The following is a 20,875-nucleotide window of genomic DNA, read 5'->3' as shown; positions in this document are numbered from 1 at the left end:
GGATCTTGACTAATATGATGGCTTTTCTCAACATAGGACTTTTAAGAAATCCTCAAATCTCTCTGCTGGGATGAGTTCCTTCTTAACACTAGAAAGGTGAGAAAGCTTGGCGTTTAGGGCAAGACTTTGAAGCCAGGCTGCATGGGTTTGAATCCTAGCCCTTCTACTCTCACCTGACCTTAAGCAACCTCACTGATGCCCAAGGTTTCTATCTGTAAAATGAAATAATAAGACTTATCTCACAAAATTGCTAGGAATATGAAATGGATTAGTAAAAGTAGGATATTCAGAAGAGTGCCTAGCAAGTAGTCAGTAATTTTCTGCTATTAATATTTTCATTTTCTGTTGTTAGAACTGGCTCTGAAAGAACCTGAAGGGAAAAATGTCCAAAGTAGTAAAGGGATAAGAGAGAACACTTACTGATTTGGTTGTTCAGCTTGAATGCAATGTCCAGCTGCAGGATAAACAGCATGAATTGGAACCAAGGACTCATCTCCATGGAGGGAAGGGGAATGTGGACAGAAAACACAATGTCATTGGCTTCAATTTCCCTTGGAATTGCTTCCTCAATGTCTCGGATCTTGTCGCATTGGTTGGATCCCCAAGGCATTAACCATTTTGTCTTGTGATGGTTTTTACGGACATCCACACATTTCACTGACATGTAGGACACTGCCGTCGTGGGCCCTGGAGCTGAAAAGAAAATGTTTTCTGATTTAGAAAAATCATCCACTGAAGTGCTCATTTTTTGGCTAACATTTGTCCCCAATTTTTATATCGCCTTCTATAATTGGGATCAGTAATATCTAGGGATCCCCCAAATCCAGGTGAGGATCCTTCAGTGACCTCCACAGGTGTCATAGAGTATCTCTAAGAGCCTTCCCATTATGTCTTCAATCACCATCACTTTTATTGAAAGAATATATTTGTAACCACTTTGGTTCCGTTACTTCCTTACTCCAAACAAATGTCACAAAAATCAACTGTGCTTCAGTTTCCACAGGCCTCAGGGCTTGGAGGGTTCTGGGACTTCACAGAGCACAGTGTCTGAAGTCAGAAGTCCTGCGTCTGAAGCCTGGTTGAACAACTTACTGTCAGTTCATCTTGGGTAAATTGGTTAAATCTAGTGGTTTCAGGACACTCATCTGAGAAACAAGATGGTTAGTTTCTAAGATTGACCAAGACAGTAGGTTTCTAAGATTCTCCTTAGTTCTAACTCTGCTTTTGATCGAGAGAAAGAACTAGGTTGACCTCAGGCCCTCACTTAGTATGGTACCTATCAGAGGTAGAAACTGAAACACTGACTGCTACTTCAGAGATATAGAAAAGCCATGCTTTTGATCTGTGCATTTCAATAGACATCATCACACCTGAACTACGTAACATTAAAAAAAAACCAAAACACTGTTTTGTGATTGTAAAACAGGTGATTATAAAAGAAAATCTGTAAAATACAGAAATCTTAAAGTTCAAAACAACATTCACCCAAAATCCCACTAGAGGGAAGTAACACTGTTGGAAAAATATCAAAATACTGTCTTTTCTACGAGTGTGTAATTAGATAAAAAATTATAAACGAATTATAGGACTTTAAAATACATACATATTAACATATATTTCTATAAAACAGGATCACAACATACATAGGTTTGTAGCTTTTTCTTTTCATTCACTTAAAGAAGCAGAGTAGTTCAGTGGTGAGTACCACCAGCTCCAGGCCAACCTGCCTGGTGCCCCATCCTGATTCCCTAATTTCTACCTGTGTCACCACTCATTCACACTAAGAAATTTTTGGGTGAATTACTAAAGCTCTCTATGTGTATTTTTTCATCTCTTAAATGGCAATAACAATAGTATGTACTTCTGGGGCACTTGGGTGGCTCAGTCGGTTGGGCATCCGACTTCAGCTCAGGTCACCATCTCGCAGTCTGTGAGTTCAAGCCCTGAGTCAGGCTCTGTGCTGACCGCTCAGAGCCCGGAGCCTGTTTCGGATTCTGTGTCTCCCTCTCTCTCTGCCCCTTCCCCGCTCATGCTCTGTGTGTCTGTCTGTCTGTCTCTCTCTCTCTCTCTCTCTCTGTCAAAAATAAATAAACATTAAAAAAAATGTTTTTAAAAACAATAATACGTACTTCTGTGAGTCATTGTATACATTAAAGGAGTTAACATGAAAAGTATGTACTGTGAACAGTGTTTGAGCACATGAAAAGTACAAAAATTAGCTATTACATTTTTATATGATTAAAAATTTTCAACCAGTGTTTGCAAAATAATCAGTCACATGATAACACCAAACTTAATTTCTCAAAATCCCCCTCGCTTATAAAGGTTGTCTGTAAATAATTATTTGCCTAATATTTTTTGCTAGTAACTTACCTTAACTTTCCCATCTGCTGTCTAAATTTGTTTATGGCATACTTAAATCTAGAGAAGTTCCAGATTTTATGTAGAATGTCTGTTTTGCTTTTTCTCATGATTTTGTGCTTAGACTTTCTTTATATCCAAATTCAATGAACAGCCACATTTATTAATTTCTAGTTATTTTTTTTACAATTTCTTTTTTTCTTAAGTATTTAAATAGTTGGTCCATATGAAATTTGTTTTGATGTAAAAGATGAAGTGAGGTTCTAAGTTTTATTTTTTCTAAATATTTAAATTATTCTTTACTGAACAGACTCTCCTTTCTTGTTGATTTAGGATACTGCCTTTATCTTATGTAAACCAAATAGAGGTTTTTGGGAAATCTGCTCTATTTCATGTATTGGACTGTCACATCATGGGTCAATACAACATTGTTTTGAATCCAATAAAATGATGGTTTGTATCAGTATCTGGTAGGGTAAATCCCCTCCACAAATCCATTCAAGTTTATCCTTTTTATCCTTTCGCTGGGATTTGACTGAAATTGCATTAAATCTACAAATGAATGTGGACAGAATTGGCATCCTTTCTCAACATTTAGTTTTCCTATCCAAGAACAACGATTGCTTCTCCATTAACTAGAGTTCATGTTTATATTTCTTTGAAAATTTTCACAGTTTTCATCATGTGGGTCCTGGTATTACAATATATTTTTAAAATGTATTTATAAAACTTATCTCTGGAAATGAGCAGGGAAAGGAAAACATTATAAATTATGCAAGTTTAAATGTCTAATTCTGTGCATATTATAATTGGCATACTGTACTTTCAGACCTTTTAGGAGCAGAAATCATTTCTTTTGTAATAGAGATCAGATAACACCTAGAGAAATATGTAAAGCAAGAGGAAAGTCACTTAGGAGGCAAAAGAGTACATTATTAATATTTGCCCTGCTTTTAATGCTCAAATACATATTTTGCTATCCCTAAATATCTGTCCTAATGGTAAATTTTGAGTAGTAAAATGTTATGTTTGCAGAGAGTTGGGGCAATGTCCACTAAAACTTACCCAGAAACACAGCACAACTGAACTCTAGCTGAAAGTCAGTACACCACAGAAGCACCACAAATCCATGCAAGGGAAGGTTTTCTTTAAAACCCAAAGCTGTGGGGCGCCTGGGTGGCTCAATCGGTTAAGCGTCCGACTTCAGCTCAGGTCACGATCTCGCGGTCCGTGAGTTCGAGCCCCAAGTCGGGCTCTGGGCTGATGGCTCAGAGCCTGGAGCCTGCTTCTGATTCTGTGTCTCCCTCTCTCTCTGCCCCTCCCCTGTTCATGCTCTGTCTCTCTCTGTCTCAAAAAATAAAAATGTTTAAAAAAAAATTAAAAAAAATAAAAAATAAAACCCAAAGCTGTATCACGAAGACATTTTACATGTAATCCACCTAAAGTCAGACTTCTAGCTTATTAGAAATATGAATCAATCAAACTTTGGTTATGCTGACTCAGCCAAATAGCCCTCTGACATTAGAAAAACTAAATGGCACATTTAACTGAATGCTTTTTAATGTGGCTGGAGAAAGAAACATGGAGACAAAGTCATGAATTCTATTTTTGGCTAACATACTCAAACTGACTATTTGCTGCAGAAAATAGTTACTACATTTTAAAACTTCGATTCTTCTAAAATGAACCTAACCTTTTTTAATTTCTTCCCTCCCCCCCCCCCACTTTGAAAAACAAGTCTCTCCCTCCTTAGACCAAAATGAAAAATAACTAGCTGAGTTCCTCAGCTAAGCTCCAAAACCACATTCCAAACTTAATAACAGAGAAGCTGAACACTTTACGGGCACAAAGGCTGCATTTTTAATGGACACAGTGAACGCCTGCCTTTGTAGCGGCCTGAATTATTTTCATTCTTTCATTAGTCTAGTGTATCTTGCATAAAGAAAAAAAATCCCAGGAATACTAATATTTTCATAAATCTCATGGCAATGAACTTGGAGAAGCCTCAAGTGCATCTCAAGTTATACTATGGGAATCACAAATATTTTTCTACACATGAATAAATAAATAAATAAATTGTGAGACTAGTCTCTAGTCTCAAAAACCTTTTACATGCCTTAAATACCTAAAGATAATTCAACATCTTCAATTTTTCCAATAGTGCTCAAAACACAAAATATTTGTATTGTTTGAGAAAGTAAAAAAGACATTCTGATATTCAAACATGGACAGTTCATGTTCTCGCAATAATATATTTACAACTTAGGACAATCTCCTACAACAGTTAAAAGTGAATTCCCAGGTGTTTCTTTAGGTAGAAAGCCTATCAGAGAACTAAAAACAAAGATAATACCTAATAGAAAGTGTTTTCACTAGCTACAGACAAAATTGTGACTACATGCATCGTAAAACAGTGTCTAAAATTTAAAAAAACTTTACTTTCTGTCTTTAAATAAAAAAAACAGAAGTATGAAGGATATTACTATAAGAGAAAAGAATAAAATGGAAGATGTTGAAATTATCTGCAACCTTTGAAGAAGCCACAATCAACTAACAGGTATATGTAACGAAGGCCCTACTCAGTCACTAGCATGGTTTAAGGATTAATAGAGTTTGTATATTTAAGAAGGGGCTGGATGGATTCAGGTCAACAAACTGAGTCATGTTTGCTCAGGTGAAAGCTAAAAATAACCACTCCTCAGTATTCCTAGGATAGTAATGCAATATCACCCAGCTGCCTCAGCACACATTATAAATGTCCCCTCTACCCATCCATAGCGTTTACTTGCGGAGAAAAAAAAATGGGCCAAAAGCTACTTTAACATCAGGGCAATTTAGTAGTCAGAGCAATCTGGCCAAAAGTGAATTTGCCCAGGCACTGTGGATTGGTTAACTCGTGGTAGCTTAAGACCGCATTTAGATCATGCAAAGAAGTCATAAAACCACAAGTTATTCATTGAAAACTCTGACCTGTTTTGAGTTCAGCTCCGTTTACTATGTCAAACATGGGCCATTTTTTCTTTCCTTATCTGGACTTCAACTGCCAGTATTTCTGGCCTCCTCCACCTCTCTGCTACAGTACAGGAATTGTGAAATGTGATACTATATGACATTTAATTTTAAAGGGATATGAAATCAATAAGACTTCTAACTCGAGGTGGTGAAAAACTGCACAAACTCATCTTGAAGCTTCTTTGAAAATTCAGTGCTCTTCAATTAACATAAATTACAAAGGTTCATACTACATTCACCAAATATGTCTTAAGTACCTACTTTGCACTAGGTACTCTTCGATGCTACAGTGAACCCAACAGACATCAGCTTTCCAGCCATGTGAAATGTACAAATGATGGGGTTATCGGGCAATAAATAATTCACAGTAAAAAGTAATTATAATTTCGGATGCTACATTTATCCTGACATTACCTGAGAAAGGGCAACAGAAAGATACTTGGGAGGTAAGAGAAATGAATTCGCTAGAATGAGGTAAAAATTCCAGTCATCATTACAACATAACCTTGAGTAAAAATGTAAGTGAAAAATGACTAAACCTGTACTCCTTTTGGAACAATATTCATTGACTCCAGCCAGCTTCCTGTTATAGCATCTCAAATGGCTGTCCAGTTTACAAATTACCATCTAGCCAACCACTACCGCTATCATGCTCAAAGTTGAGTCAACATCAAATCATTAGCCCCTACTCCCTCCAGAACCTGTCATTAAAGAGTTGGACAGAGATACAAGACTTAGTTGGCTCCTAGAAAAGTTAAAATAAAATTAAAACAACATGCTAACATGACACATGGTCTCCGTTTAAGCCAGCACAGACTATTTCTTTCTTTGCTTTATTACAAGTAAAGAAGGTTCCTTTAGCAATTATCTAGGAATATCATTATTATGCGGGCATTGTGCTAACTAAAGATAGAGTCAAATGACAGTCCCAGACCCCGAGTTGCTCACAGTTGAGTGTGGGAGGCTGAGAAGTTGGCAGAGAAGTACATCCTGATTGAAACTTGCTCGGACGGAGGTTTGCGCAGGATGCACCAGCAGTAAAGAGGGGTGGGGCTGGCGGTACTACTTCAGGAGGCCTGGACTTAGCCTTGAAAGAGAGCACGTGTCAGTTGGCCAGAGGGAAAAGGGGGACAGCCGAGTGGGGAAGACACTGGAGAAGAGCTTGTGCCAGATCACAGGATATCTAGCATATGATAGTAAGTTCTGCAGATGTCTGAGTTTGAGTCTTAAAATTTATAAAGAGATCATTTGATAGTTGAAAATGTAGTATCAGCCTAACTTTGTGTGCTTCCTCTAATTAGCGGCATCCTTCTACTAGGGTGCTTCGGCTTCTGCTCCCTACCAGCTCTGCTCCACTCTACAGAGCGATGTAAGGAAGAATAAAGAAAGATCCACAAATAGCAGAGAGTTTGTATTTAGGGGGCTCTTTCCTTCTGAGACACCATCTCTGTCCTGTAGGTAGCCACGAGGCTAGCCATGAACTCTCCTGGAAAGAAAAGGAGGAGGGTGGTGGGGAAGGAATGGAGAAGGTCTGCCTTCTATCCTGGCAACTGGGCCTTCAAGGAGCTCCTTTGAAGTCTAGATCACCTAAACCAGAGGAAGAATATATTCCTGCAACAAAGGTGATATTTAAAGATTAATCTGCTTTGGGCTATAAGGGGAAGCAATGTGCAGAACAGACCAGTTAAAAGGGTAAGTCATGGGGCACCTGGGTGGCACAGTCGGTTAAGCATCTGACTCTTGATCTCAATTCAGGTCATGCTCTCACAGTTCACGAGTTTGAGCCCTGCATTGGGCTCTGGGCTGATGGTGCAGAGCCTTCTTGGGATTCTGTCTCTCCTTCTCTCTGCCCCTTCCCCACTTGTTCTCTCTCAGGCTCTCTCTCAAAATAAGTAAATAAACTTAAAAAAAAAAAAAAAAAAGAAAGAAAGAAAGAAAGAAAGAAAGAAAGAAAGAAAGAAAGAAAGAAAGAAAACTGCATGTAAAAACAAGGTAAGTTATGTTTATGAACATTAATAATCAGAACTCCTCAGTTTGAAAAAGTAATGATTTTAGGTAAAAATGGTCAAATGTATTTAAGAAATATTTCAGAGAATTTTACTTTCACCATAGCAATTAGCTGACAGAAATGAAAACAAAACTATACACCCTGATTTAAACAATGTAGACATAATTGCTAACAGATACCTTCTTCTACTGACTCAAGGAGGTTGCTCTAACTCTTGAAATCTAGTGACAGTTAAAAATCTGCTGTCATGATCTTCACACCCATAAAAATACAAATGCTTGGTTTATTTATCTGTGTTTTATAATGTCATGTATTTATTTTCTACCTCATTCCTAAAAGATTTTGGATATTAGAAGATAGAAAGTAGATATTAGACTTAATTTAAAAAATCTTTTTAAATGTTTGTTTCTTTAAAAAAAATTTTTAATGTTTATTTTTCAGAGGGGGGGGGAGGGGCAGAGAGAGAGAGGGAGACGCAGAATCTGAAGCAGGCTCCAGGTTCTGAGCTGTCAGCACAGAGCCCGATGTGGGGCTCAAACTCATGAACCGTGAGATCATGATCTGAGCCAAAGTTGGACGCTTAATGGCCTGAGCCACCCAGGCACCCCAATGTTTATTTATTTTTGAGGGAGTGAGAGAGACAGAGCGTGAGCAGGGCAAGGGCAGAGAGAGAGAGAGAGAGAGAGAGAGAGAGAGAGAGAGAGCACTCTCAGGCAAGAGAAACACAGAATCCATAGCAGGCTCCAGGCTCCAAGCTGTCAGCACAGAGCCTGAAGCAGGGCTCAAACCCATGAACTGTGAGAGCATGACCTAAGCCGAAGTGGGACGTTTAACCAATTGAGCCACCCAAGTGCCCCAAGACTTTATTTTTTTTTAATGTTTAACCGTGAGATCATGACCTGAGCTGAAATCAAGAGTCAAATGCTTAACTGAGCCACCCAGGCACCCCTAGACTTTATTTTAAAAGAAGAATTGAGGCTGATTTAAAAAGAGAGGATTAATGTTGGGGGCACACTAAGAATTACTTGGCTGCAGTCCATATCTAGAAAAGTAGAGAACAAAAGCAGTAGCTGGATAATGTAAGCCTCCACAACGTTCACCTGAGCTACAAAGCTAAAGGTAGCTAAAAACTACTTTTCCCTTTGTAATGTAGAGGAATTTCTGTTTCACAATGAAATGGATTTATAATTCATTAAATATCAGACACTCAAATTGCTTCTATACTTTGCCTATCTGAATATCTATGTTTGCCTTAATGAGAACTTATATGAAATGTATTGGGTATTCGGGCCCTTGGATAACTCCAGGGAGTGTTGAGGATTTTTTTGATGTGCCTCAAGGAGAGGAGCAGAAAAGAAAGGAAAAGGAACATAGGTGGCAGAAACCAAGGAGACCAGATAAATTTCTGTTATTTGTACAAGTACAGTTTTTATTCAAAGGCCCCCAAAAGCACTTATTTAACCTAAAAGAAACTTCAGCTAAATTTAGAAATTAGCTTTTAAATGTGTTAAATTGAGTTCCCTCAGAGATTCTGTCTCCCTTTCTCAGGCTCAAAAACCTCCTGCTTTATTTCTAGTTAAAAGGAAACATGTGGGGTAGGTATACTGTACAAACGAAGTAGCCAGATCATATTATCTGGTTGAGTTGGGAGGTTTTTAGACGACTAGCAATTCTTTGAGCCAATTCTGCTTACCGTTCCCTCCAGGTCAGTTCCTAAAAAGATTTCTTAGTATCTGCTACAGCAGGTATCCAAGTTGTAGAATGTCCCATTATAATGACAGTTTCAAAAGTTTTAGCTAAAGAAAGTGTAAATACTTGTGTTAAACTGACTTAGTGCCTTGGAATTAACTGACTCAGTCTGTTAATTCCTCTACTGAAATTGCTCTGAAGTTATAATGGTCAGGACATTCACTCCACTTCTGCCACTGACTTTGAAAATGAAATTCTCCTATATTTCAACCATACCAATTAAATCTCACTAGATTATTAAGTGAAATATTATTTCACGATTCAATCTCAATTACTGGGCAGCTGAAAGTGAGTCTAGAGGGCCAAGACCTGGAGAGGTGATTTTCTGAATTATCCTAGCTATGCCCTAGTGCATGTAATGGAGTATGCTAAGTGAAATGTAATTCGTTCTTGCCAGCAATTTTCAGTAAGTAGTTAATTATGCTAACATCTGTTCTAGGAAAGCTAAATTTTTAAACACAGCAGAACATTCCTCTAAACTACTACCACCAAAACACACAAACACACATACACACACACCACACAGCCAAGCTGCATGCAAAGTAATTTGTACCGCACGCACAAAAGTCAAGCACTTACTAATAGGTCCCTACCACGTAAACTCACGCATAAATGACACAGCCATTTTGACGGCAAAGTTTCAGAAATTACAGCACATGCTCGTGTAATTCATTCTGATAAAAAAATATTGAAAAATATTATATGTTTTACATCTCAGGCTGATGAGGACTTTAAATGCTTTGCCTGCAAACTCCATTGTTCTGGAGCCAAAGATGTAACAGCTTTGAAGAATAGAAGAATTACTCTATATTTGTCAGAACCTACGCGGCAAGCAAGCAGCACCACTTGGCTTCCATTATTTGCCTGGCTTGGATCCCGTGGAAATGAGGAACGTTGGAACCAAGAGGAAAAAAATTAGAGTGCTTTGGGACACAGAGCCAAACTCTTACATAGTATCTGAAATGCTGTGGTAAACATGAGATTACTTTAGGCTCAAGACTGGTGTAGTTTTGGCTTGGGGGGGGGGGGGGCGGTTAAAAATTTTTATGAAAAAAATAAAATGCACATAAACAGCCTGGCACCAAAGGGTACATAAAATCTGTTGACCATTAGACATGCTAATTGGGAGAGAAATCCCAAACCCTGAATTCAGATTAAAAACCTGACCCCCACCTTTAACATCTAGCAGCAAAGAAAAACTAAATCACTTCAATGTAAGTACATCAAATTACTTTTTCTAACCTCTGTCTGTGAAAAATGCCTGCAATTACTATTTCTCCATCACTCCAGAAATACTCAAAACAGTAAAAATTAAATGCACATGAAGTAAACACAAAAGACCTCCACAGAAAAACCAAATGGCTCATCTGTTGATGTTATTGCTCACTGCTCGGCTAACCAGTCATCTGGGCTGAATTTTTGAGTTTGTGCCAGTGCTTCAAAATCAGCCACCTTTTAGCCAAAAGGCTGTGGAATGTAGCCAAGACCACCTATGGAAAGTGAATTATAGCATCTTATAATTTACTACCTTGGCTATGATCTCATAAACCCAGCATGGAGGATGAACCAGCTCTTGTGTGGGAAATCTCTGAGCCCTGGGAGGGGCCCCCAAAGCTGCTCTGGCAGAGCTGCAGCCATAGGGGTGACAAAAAGGTGGGCAACCGGCCCCACTTCGTGAGCAAGCTCACCACCGGCACATTTTGCCATTAAAATTTTAGGGTTAGGAAAGCCCCAAATTAAACATGGTAGGAGAAACAGTTGCTTTGTTCTGGAGTACCTGTCACACTCTATAAATTTCACACAGTTGTTACTTATAATTGATTATTCATAAATCACAGATATTCTCCTTTTGTCAATATTGTCACAAACACTAACACAAACACTAACTAATATGTGGACTGCACATTACATCGTACAAAGCACTTTTCACATGCTTGGGTCATCAAATCTTCACAGTAAACAGATAAATCATTACAATGACCCCTACCGCGCAGGAGAAGATTGATGGGTTGTGTCCCACCAGCAAGCGGCAGAGCTCAGACTAAAACCACCAACGCTCCTTCCACTACATCACATTGCCTCTCCATTGCTCAATTATTAGCTCACACTATTAATTAGCTCTCTCAAATTACCTGAGGGATAATGTGTAGAGCAAAGAGATGGATGAGAAAGACTGACTGGGGCCATCGGGAACTTGCTGAAGCTCCACCAACAAGACACTACCCAGCGTTGGACTGGGCACCACATAAAGGGAACCATCAGGATAGCTCATTTGGGAGACTCAGTCAGTGACAAAGTACCTCCAGAGAGTACCATAAAGGCGTGGTGGAAAGAAGCTCCCAAAAAGCACAGACAGAAACTAATGGCTACTCTCCCATAACTTACTGGGGTTCAGATTCTAGGCTAGAATTTCAGCCTAGAGAAAATCCAACTCAGGAACACATGACAGAGCTGCCATGGATGACTCTATGACAGATCTTGTAGGCAGAATAAGGGCCAAGGATACAAGTTAGAGGTAGGCTAGACAATTTGGGTAAGCAAACAATGGCACAACTTGACTCAGGAAAGGGCAAGTTCTCCATCCATGGAAACATTCAGGAAGTCACCAAATAGATAAAAGCCTGAACTAACGAAGGTTTTCTCAGTGACACCAAAATGATAAAGTCTCCCATTCACACATGTGAAATACTAGGGAATGGAGGCTGTACGGCCCAATAGAAAGCTTCATGCAATTTACTGATTTGTTTTTCTCTCTATTCTGTTGTTCAGAACAATGCAAAGCAATTAAAAAAACAAAAGGGGGCGTTGGCATTCTGAAGGGTCAGAACTTCAGTGCTGGATAGTACAAGCTAAGGTCAACAAGGCTTATTAATGGCTTTATCTGGAATTTCACAAATGCCAGGAATAATCCCTGATTATTCAAAGAAAATGTAAGACCTTAGAACTTCTGAATTCCCTAGAATTGAAGGCAGAGAGGTAAATTTTAAGGGTAAACTGCAAATTTAACAGTCATACTCTTAGGAAACCCTGAAATAACAAAATTAAGTAAAATCACCACACGACTGTTAAATATTTTAATATTTTCATTAGTTCTAGGTTCTATCTCAAGTGCCACCTCCTTCATTCAATCTGTTAAATGCCTATAATGTGCCAGCACCTGAGGCCTTCACCAATATCCCTCCAGTAACAAATGATCCTTACTTCCTCTGATGCCAAGATCATCTGGTCTATGTCCTTATTATAGCATTCCAGTTTATTTGCAAACATATCTTCTGAACCCTACAGAATTACAAGCTCCTGAGAGGAGGGACCACATTTTTATTGCTCCTTGTGACACCAAGCATAGAGATTTGAACATGTGCATCCTCCAAACCTGAATTAAAGGGTCTTTTTGTCATAATAAACACATTAACATTAAATTATGCTGATTTAGGGGCACCTGGCTGGCTCAGTAGACAGAGCACATGACTCTTGATCTCAGGGTTGTAAGTTCGAGCCCCACATTTGGTATAGAGATTACTAAAAAGAAATTAACTTAAAAAAACCCAAACAAATAACAACAACAACAACAAAATGAACTTTTCCTAAACTGAAATACTATCATCCCAGTCCACAGGAAAGAAAGTAAATTTACACATCAAAAGAATGTGTATGAGACAGACAACAGGCAAGCAAAAACATGGTAATTTCTTTGTAAAATTTTTTTTTGAGTTTATTTTTTGAGAGAGAGACAGCACGAGTGGGGGCAGGGCAGAGAGAGAGGGAGAGAGAGAGAGAAAGAGAGACAGAGAGAGAGACAGAGAGAGAGAGAGAATCCCAAGTAGGCTCCACACTGCCAGTGCGGAGCCTGACGTGGGACTCAAACTCACGAAACTGTGAGATCATGACCTGAGAGTTGGACACTTACCGAGACAAACTGAGAGTTGGACACTTAACCGACTGAGCCACCCAGGAGCCCTGAAAAACATGGTAATTTCTGAAAAATTTCTCCCAAAGGGATTATAGCCAACATTAAAACTGTGGGAGCATGTTTAGGCAACTACTCTCAAGCATCTTTTCTGAAAACTGAGGTTCTCAAAAGTAGGACTAACTTATTTGAGTGATTTATCCTATTTGAGTACTGCCCTATGGAGATCAATGCCTGCATGCTAGAAAGAAAACTGGAGACAAAATGAGATAAAATGTTCACACCTTTGCCTTAAATGTATAGAATTCATGGCTGCATATTTGAAGATTTAATAGCAAAATCTATATTCTTAAGAACACACAGAGGGAAAATTCTGGCCATTAATATCCTCCAAACAAGTCTTATTAGAGAGAAAAGCAAACACCCCTTCTAAAGGCATCAAATCCTACTTTTGAGGTCAAATCTACAAAATAGGCCCAGACAGAAATTTGGGCAAAACTCAGCTACACGAACGGTTTATTTACCCAGCAGCTCTAAAGGCATTTTTCTCACCGGTCTAATGAATTATATATGGAAGTTCCCAAAGAACTAGCAAAGAAAAGCAATGGAAGACCCGGTGTGAAGGAACGGTGGAGCATGGGATGGGTACCAGACTTTTTGAGACGACACACAGGAATTCTGAATGGTAACAGGTAGATGCAATCATGAGTAGGAAGGAAGCACTATTCAGGAGGAAGAATTTACAGACCCTATTGATCCGTGTGGGATGTGAGTGAGAAAGAGAAGTCAAGGATGTTCCCACATTTCTTGCATGGGTAGCAGATGGATGGTAATGTTATTTGCTAGGAAAGGAATCAAAGGAAAACAAATCCTGTCACAGGTAGAATATGTAGAAGCTGACATCTTGTTACAGAAAACAGCTCAGTTTAGAGGGGGCCAGAGGGAAGGGGTTACAGATAAAAGGTCAAATACGTGAATGATTGAGATTTGGAAGAGAAATTAGATTTATTCTAGATAGTCCCAAAGTTGCAGGTTCTAAGGAAGGAAATCTGAGATCAGTAAAATCTGAGGATCCTAAGGTCACCAGTTGAAGACAATGAACAGCCCACACCTGTGTGCATACAGGTGTTCCTGCCGGTAACACTTGGTGAGTGCAAAGCGTGCAGAGAACATTAGAGCACTAGATGGGGAGGAAAAAACAGCCTGTAGGGCTTTCTTCAGCATTAACATTCCATGACACCCCTTCACACATTTACCGTTCCAGTTCGGGGCCACAAACTCGTCTGCTATTCCTGAACTACTGCAGATTTGAGAAGAAATTTGGCAGAATGAATTATCCCACGAAGCAGGATTGCTGAGTTCTAGTGCTGGATATATGACTAACCAGGCAAATTATTTGATCAACACTGGGTCCCAGTTCTCTCAACTGTGAAAGGTGGTATTTTAACTGTTAGTCACTTCTGACTTAGAAATTCCATGAGTCTTAAGGGAATTTCTATACTCTATGTTATGGCAAAAGTCATTCTTTTAAGGTTAAAACATATCCTTTTAAATTAGGGTCAATTTATATGCCAAGAGTAGAGGCTGCCAAGCCTTGTCCATCTAGGCCCCTTGTCCCCTCATTTCCTTTGGATGTTCACATCTCTTAGAGGAAGAGACCTTAATCATCCTACTCTGTTCTTTTGCTGTTAGGGGTCAGAAGGGTCTCTGAGTGTTTTCTATCTTCCAACTACTGGTGAGACCACTGAACTGAGCTAGAAAGCAAGGGCAAACAAGAGCCAACTGTAAAACTTCATATTGATGTATTCAGCATGATGAAATGTATCTCCATAATATAAACCATGGGAAGGTGGGTCCAATCCAATCATAATGAAATTGTTTAGTGGATGAAAAAGCAAAACTCCATTCCAGCTTCCAGCCAGTGGCCCGTACACTCACAGTATACTACAACACAAAGACATTCCAATACAATGAAATAATCTGGAGCATGTCCAACCTCTATTTTTCAGGATGATAGAAATAAGCTCACCAGAGCTGGGTCTATTATTCAGAAGAAATGGAAGTTGTGGCACACGCTGCCCTAAGCCAAAAGATCATTGACAAAATTTGCTAATGAGACATCAACTCCTAACATTCATCCGAATTTTCCATTTAAACTGTTGGATTCTTAATATATTTCAAAATTTACCCAGATTACTCTTTACACAAAACTACTCCACAGGAGAAAAACAATGATCACAATGCAGCAAGGGAACTGCTTTTACAGGAAGGTTCTTTATGTTGCTGAAGAAACATGAAATATTCTACAAGATCAGAATAAGAGAAGTTAAAAGCAAAAGTTGTCAATGCAAAAACAAAAACAAAAAACCCCAAAACCAACCAACCAAACAAACAAACAAAACAAGCAAAACTTGGATTCAAATCCCAGTTCTATTACTTACTAGCAATTCAGTTGGGGAACTTACAGAGCTTTACAGAATGCCAGTTTCCTTTTTGTAAAATTTTACTAGGAGTTCCCACCCCATAGATTTCTTGTGAGGATAAAATAATTAATAGGAAGAGCCTATTTCAGCACCTTGCACATAGTGAGGACTTAAATGTTAACTTGGGAATAACAATGCTGTCGACAGATGGAGAAGAATAATCTGGTGGGAGATGGCACATACTGCCCGTTCTCTAGCCTGTCATCTTCCCCTGAGGGATGTATTAACCAACATTTAGAGAACTAGAAGGTCTGGATCTTGGGTCATTAAAAACAGAGGTTCTCCTTGTCACTCAGTGACTGGCCCCAACTCAGAGATGATTCTATAAAGAACTTTAACTTGCATGTTTCAGATGTCATTCCCTGAGAAATACCCTAGGAGTATTGTTGTTTGAGGGAGCACAAAATTAGCCCTTAGTTTTCTACACAGTGAAATGGGACTATAACACCTTTTCTCCACAGTTATTTTTATAAACTGTTTTATTTTTATAAACAGTTATTATTATAAAATAATTATAGCCAGAAATGTTAACACATCTTCTCTACTCCTTCCCGTCTTCCCTATCTTCCCTACAGATACAGAGAATACTTTTTGCCTGTTCTGTTGCACACCCTCACCTGCCCCTGCCCCCATGAGAGTTCAGCTGTCACTAGATGGACTCTCTGGGTTTTCATGATACACAATCAAGAGAAAGGGGCCAGTAGAAGAAATAGGCTTAGGCTGGGGAAGCAGTTTTATCAGAGGCGAATCAGTCTTTTAGAGATTTTAGAAGAGAGGCTAGAAGCATCAAAGTGGATGGGAAAGGAAAGGGGAATTTCACCATGTTTTGGCAGTAGAAATAAAGAACTGAAGTTATTACACTATATTAAACTTACTTCTGTTGGTTGTCCATTTCTGTGACAGAACGACTACTTCAAGACTAGACCAATCAGGTCATTCATGTCTTTAGTAGGGTCAGCATAAGAAAATAAGATAACAGGCACAAAAACCTCATATAAACCTTTGGCAGGATTTATTTAACTAGCACATGACATTGCGAAGCTGGAAAGGATTGACATCTTAGAAAGGCACATTAGGATGGTGGGGCTAGACTAAATGAGGTTAGAGCTATAGCTACACTAGTCATCATCTTATTTCAGTATTTTGTCTGAAGCCGGGGCTCCTCGTCATCAGACAGTTACACCTGCCAATTCCTTCTTAGTATTCCTGGATGTCTTGCTCTTGTCCTTCTATCTCAGGGTTTCTCAACCTAGGCACTACTGACATTTGGGGTTGGATAACTGTTTGGGGGCCATCTTGTGCACTGCAGGCTGCTGTGCATTGTAGGATGCTAGCTGTTCGTACCACTAGTTGCTAGTAGCATTTTCCCTCCTCCCCCAGCAAGTCATGAAAGTCAAAACTGTCTCCAGACATTGCCAAATATCCCCTCGTGGACAAAATTGCTCTTAGTTGAGAACCCCTGTTTTATCCCAATCACCCAGGCTTAGAAGAAATATTTATACCTCACAAGCCATTCTGTGACACTCCCTTTTCAGAATTTGCAACTACAGGGATATCAAGTTCTCAACCACTGCAGTTGCCTACCTGCTGGACTGTCTGCATCAGGCTGTCATCTACAAAATATAAATTATTACAACAGCTACTATTTGTTGGAAATTTCTTATGTACCTCGTATTGGGCTAGGGGATTTAACTTGATTGATTTTCATTCTTATACAGAAGTGGTAGATATAATCTCCACTTAGAGATAAGTAAAATGAGGCTCTGAAATGTAAATAACTCATCCAAGGTCACAGCCAGTAAGCAACTGAACTGGGGTTTGAACCTAAACTCATCTGAGCCTACAGTCTTTCTTTGTCTCATGCCACACTATGTTTCTTAGTGAGAAAAACCAATGCAGAGAGATATTTGGGAAATGCATTTGGTATAAGGTATAGGAGTTAATATGGTGAGGCCAGTGCACAGAGAATTGCAAAACTCAAGGTTGTGTGCAATAAGCTGACCACCAGAAATATAAATTCTTTTGTTCTAAGGACATTAGCATGTTGACTTCTAAATTACAGATTTTCTACTGAAAACAGGAAAATGGTGGTTTCCTCTTAAGTAGAAACAACAAGCAGTAGCTGGTTGCCATAGTAGCTGAGATAATCTTGACTGGGAATACAATCACCAAAGAGGGACAGCAAGTATGGTAAGGAGTCTACACCAGAGGTTTTTCACCTAGAAAACGGAAAGTCAACAGACAGAAATGGTAATCATTTTCAGTGATTTCAAAGACGACTGTCTAACAGAAGGGAAGCACATGTTCTAGATTATTTCAAAAGGAAAATCCAGGATTTGTGAGTGGAAATTATGACGTGGTAATGGAAACCAGCTTTCCACTAAATGATAAGAAAGAACATTGAACCATCATAGTGTTTCAACTGGACCAAAAAATTAAACATGCTGTCTAAAGAACAGCTAACTCTGGGGCGCCTGGGTGGCGCAGTCGGTTAAGCGTCCGACTTCAGCCAGGTCACGATCTCGCGGTCCGTGAGTTCGAGCCCCGCGTCAGGCTCTGGGCTGATGGCTCGGAGCCTGGAGCCGGTTTCCGATTCTGTGTCTCCCTCTCTCTCTGCCCCTCCCCCGTTCATGCTCTGTCTCTCTCTGTCCCAAAAATAAATAAAAAAACATTAAAAAAATAAATAAATAAATAAAGAACAGCTAACTCATCACTAGAATGGGAGGGTGATGGAGGGAGGCCATCCCTGTTGGGAGACCCCAGTATGGGTGAGGCTGGACTAGACAAATTCCCAGGCCCCTTACAAAACAAGAATCTGTTTCTATGAAGAACCGTGAAATAGACAATTCCTGTTGAAAACACACAAACAGCACATAGGGGCGGTGGAGTCTCCACTGGGCAGAAAGCATCAGTAGTAGCTTATCACCATAATAGGAGAGGTAAACTCCAATCATGCCTGGGAAGAAAGTATTTAGGTGAGATCAGATCAGACTTTGTGGGGGATTTTTGTCCTTCTGCTCTAAACAGATAACCAAGGGATAGGGGGTATTGGGGGTAAAAAAGAAAAATAGACCAAGGATCAGGCAGCTTTTTCTTCTTCCAACCCTAAAACATTGTGGTGCCTCTTTCTTGGAAATTACAGCCACTTCTCACTATTTTGGTTTCAAATTTCCATTTAAAGAAAATAGGCAAGGGGTGCCTGGGTGGCTCAGTCGGCTAAGCATCCAACCCTTGATTTGGGCTCAGGTCATGATCTCACGCTTCCACGAGATCAAGCCCCCTTTCGGTTTCTTCACTGGCAGTGCAGACCCTGCTTGAATACTCTGTCTCTGTCGTTGTTTCTCTCTCTCTCTCTCTCTCTCTCTCTCAAAAATAAATAAATAAACTTAAAAAAAAAAAAAGAAAATAGGCAAACACACAGTTAGGGGATAGCTAGAGTTATCGTTGATCAACTGTCTCGTAAAACACTAATATTGTCTTTGGTTTCACTACCCTTGATTCACCCTCAACCAACAATTCATTATAAAACATCTAACCACTAGAGTCAGGGAATGGAGAGAGGACAGGGCTAACCTCAAACTTTCCTCTTGGAAAATCAACCACATTGTAAATTTGCAGGACCTGTCTTGGAAAATTAAATTGTTACAAAGTCAACCTCTGTTAAGGCACACAACTTCCCTTATAAAAGAAAGGTGCTGAAAGCATAACAGGTTTAAAAAAATTATTCTGATTCATCTTTCCATATTAAATATGAATAATACTTAAGAGAATGTTCCCTATCTCTTCATCTCCAGGGCACTCAAAGCATTTACAGTCTCATTATTTTACACAATGCTGGTTAAGTGGATACCAAAGATTACTATCCTTCTTTGATTTCTAAGAAAGCAACTATAGAAAGATTAAACAAGTAAGTTGTCCAAGGTTCCTTGGTAAATTGAGATGCTTGAAGTTTTCCATTCAGTGCTTATTTTAGGGACTTAGCACTAAAAAGTGATTGGATCTTGTAAACTCATCAAACCTGCCAAGTCTTACCCATCTCTTCCACATTTCTCACACGCACATGAAATTTTCATCATCTAAGCACAAAGCTGCCACCATGTAGATTTTGGACAAGGGTATCCTACCAGACCAGTGCCATGACTGCAGGAAACTTGGCCCACACCTGAATTGGTTTTCCAATCAGAACTGACCCACTCCTTTATCAAGTGAAGTTGATTCTGCCTGGCTGTGTCTGGGAAATTTTTAACCCCTCAATTAGCTATAACAATTGGTCTAACTCAGACGAGACAGAAGACAAAATAATAGTGGGCTGAAAAAAATGCCTCCACCATTCTGATTACAAAGGAGGCATGATTAACGAAGTTTCCTTTGTGTCCAAGCTCCATTCTGAAAGCCAGAGAAAGAGCTTTCCGCTCGCTTTGTTGACTGCTGAGTCTTTACCTACTTGTCTCATCACCCACACAATCTGTTCATAGCCCGGAGAGACAATCCAGCCAGTCTGTGGAGAGTTCCTAAAACATTCATGTCGTGAAAGCAGACAGGATGAACAGGACCTCATCTCAACAAAGGATGATGGGACATTCAGCAAAAGAGTTCACAAAGGAAAATACCGACGGAAGGCCCTGGTGAATGGACCTGCCCACAATGTCTAACATAATGCCTGTCCTTATGGGAATTTGTAAACCTTCTGGTCAGTTGACAACCACCTCCAGGTTTTATCCCCCAAACTCCATTGCTTTTAGAATAAAGGTTTTGGGTTCTTTTTTTAATACAATTCACAAGTTAAGGACGTCCAAAACACTGCTTTAAGGATCCTCCGGTCTCTAAGATCTTTAAACATGAAGACAAAAGTGAGACAAAGATTCTTGTTCCAACTCAACCACCTCAGTAGTTGAGATCACGTGTATAAAACACTTTGCATATTCCGGGCATACAGTGCATGTTCAATTAATATTTCTTTCTGTAATATGCCGTTCTGTTTTGTTAACAATATTCTTATATATATGTCTGCATACTTAAATCAACTGAAACACTGCCACTTTGTTTCTGGTGCATTACAGAAGATAAGCACCATCTTCATCTTCTTATACGTCACTGTCATGGATCCCACAGATCTATGGCCGGTTACAGATGGGATCCTAAAAGCAAACCTTGTCTCACAGCTGGCGAGTGGTCAATTCCCAGACTCGTTCATTTCACATCCAGTGATTTCTTTCCATAACACCACAGATGAACAGATTATCATGTTTCGTGCCTCCTGACATTCCTCAGAATTCAGCAAAGCACTAAAATAGACCTTAATCACCATCTAGACAGATTTCTAATCCGTAGGTACCCTAAAGATTCTGAGGATTT

General features: G+C 39.4%; 1 protein-coding gene across 3 annotated transcripts in view; it reads right to left on the bottom strand.

Moving 5' to 3' along the window:
- Nucleotides 1-20,875, bottom strand: part of WLS (Wnt ligand secretion mediator) — a 101,704-nt gene that overhangs the window by 58,054 nt on the left and 22,775 nt on the right. For all 3 annotated transcript variants that reach the window (XR_009258070.1, XM_058717021.1, XM_058717022.1), the window contains exon 2: nt 421-693. Coding sequence is in view for 2 of the 3 variants with exons in the window: in XM_058717021.1 (XP_058573004.1) it covers nt 421-693 (273 nt within the window). In the remaining variant the exon portion in view is untranslated. The remainder of the gene's footprint in view (nt 1-420; nt 694-20,875) is intronic.

This window comes from Neofelis nebulosa, chromosome 2 (assembly GCF_028018385.1).
Source record: "Neofelis nebulosa isolate mNeoNeb1 chromosome 2, mNeoNeb1.pri, whole genome shotgun sequence".
Lineage (NCBI taxonomy): Eukaryota > Metazoa > Chordata > Mammalia > Carnivora > Felidae > Neofelis > Neofelis nebulosa.
Note: the sequence above shows the minus strand (reverse complement) of the source record. Positions and strands in the feature narration are given on the sequence as shown.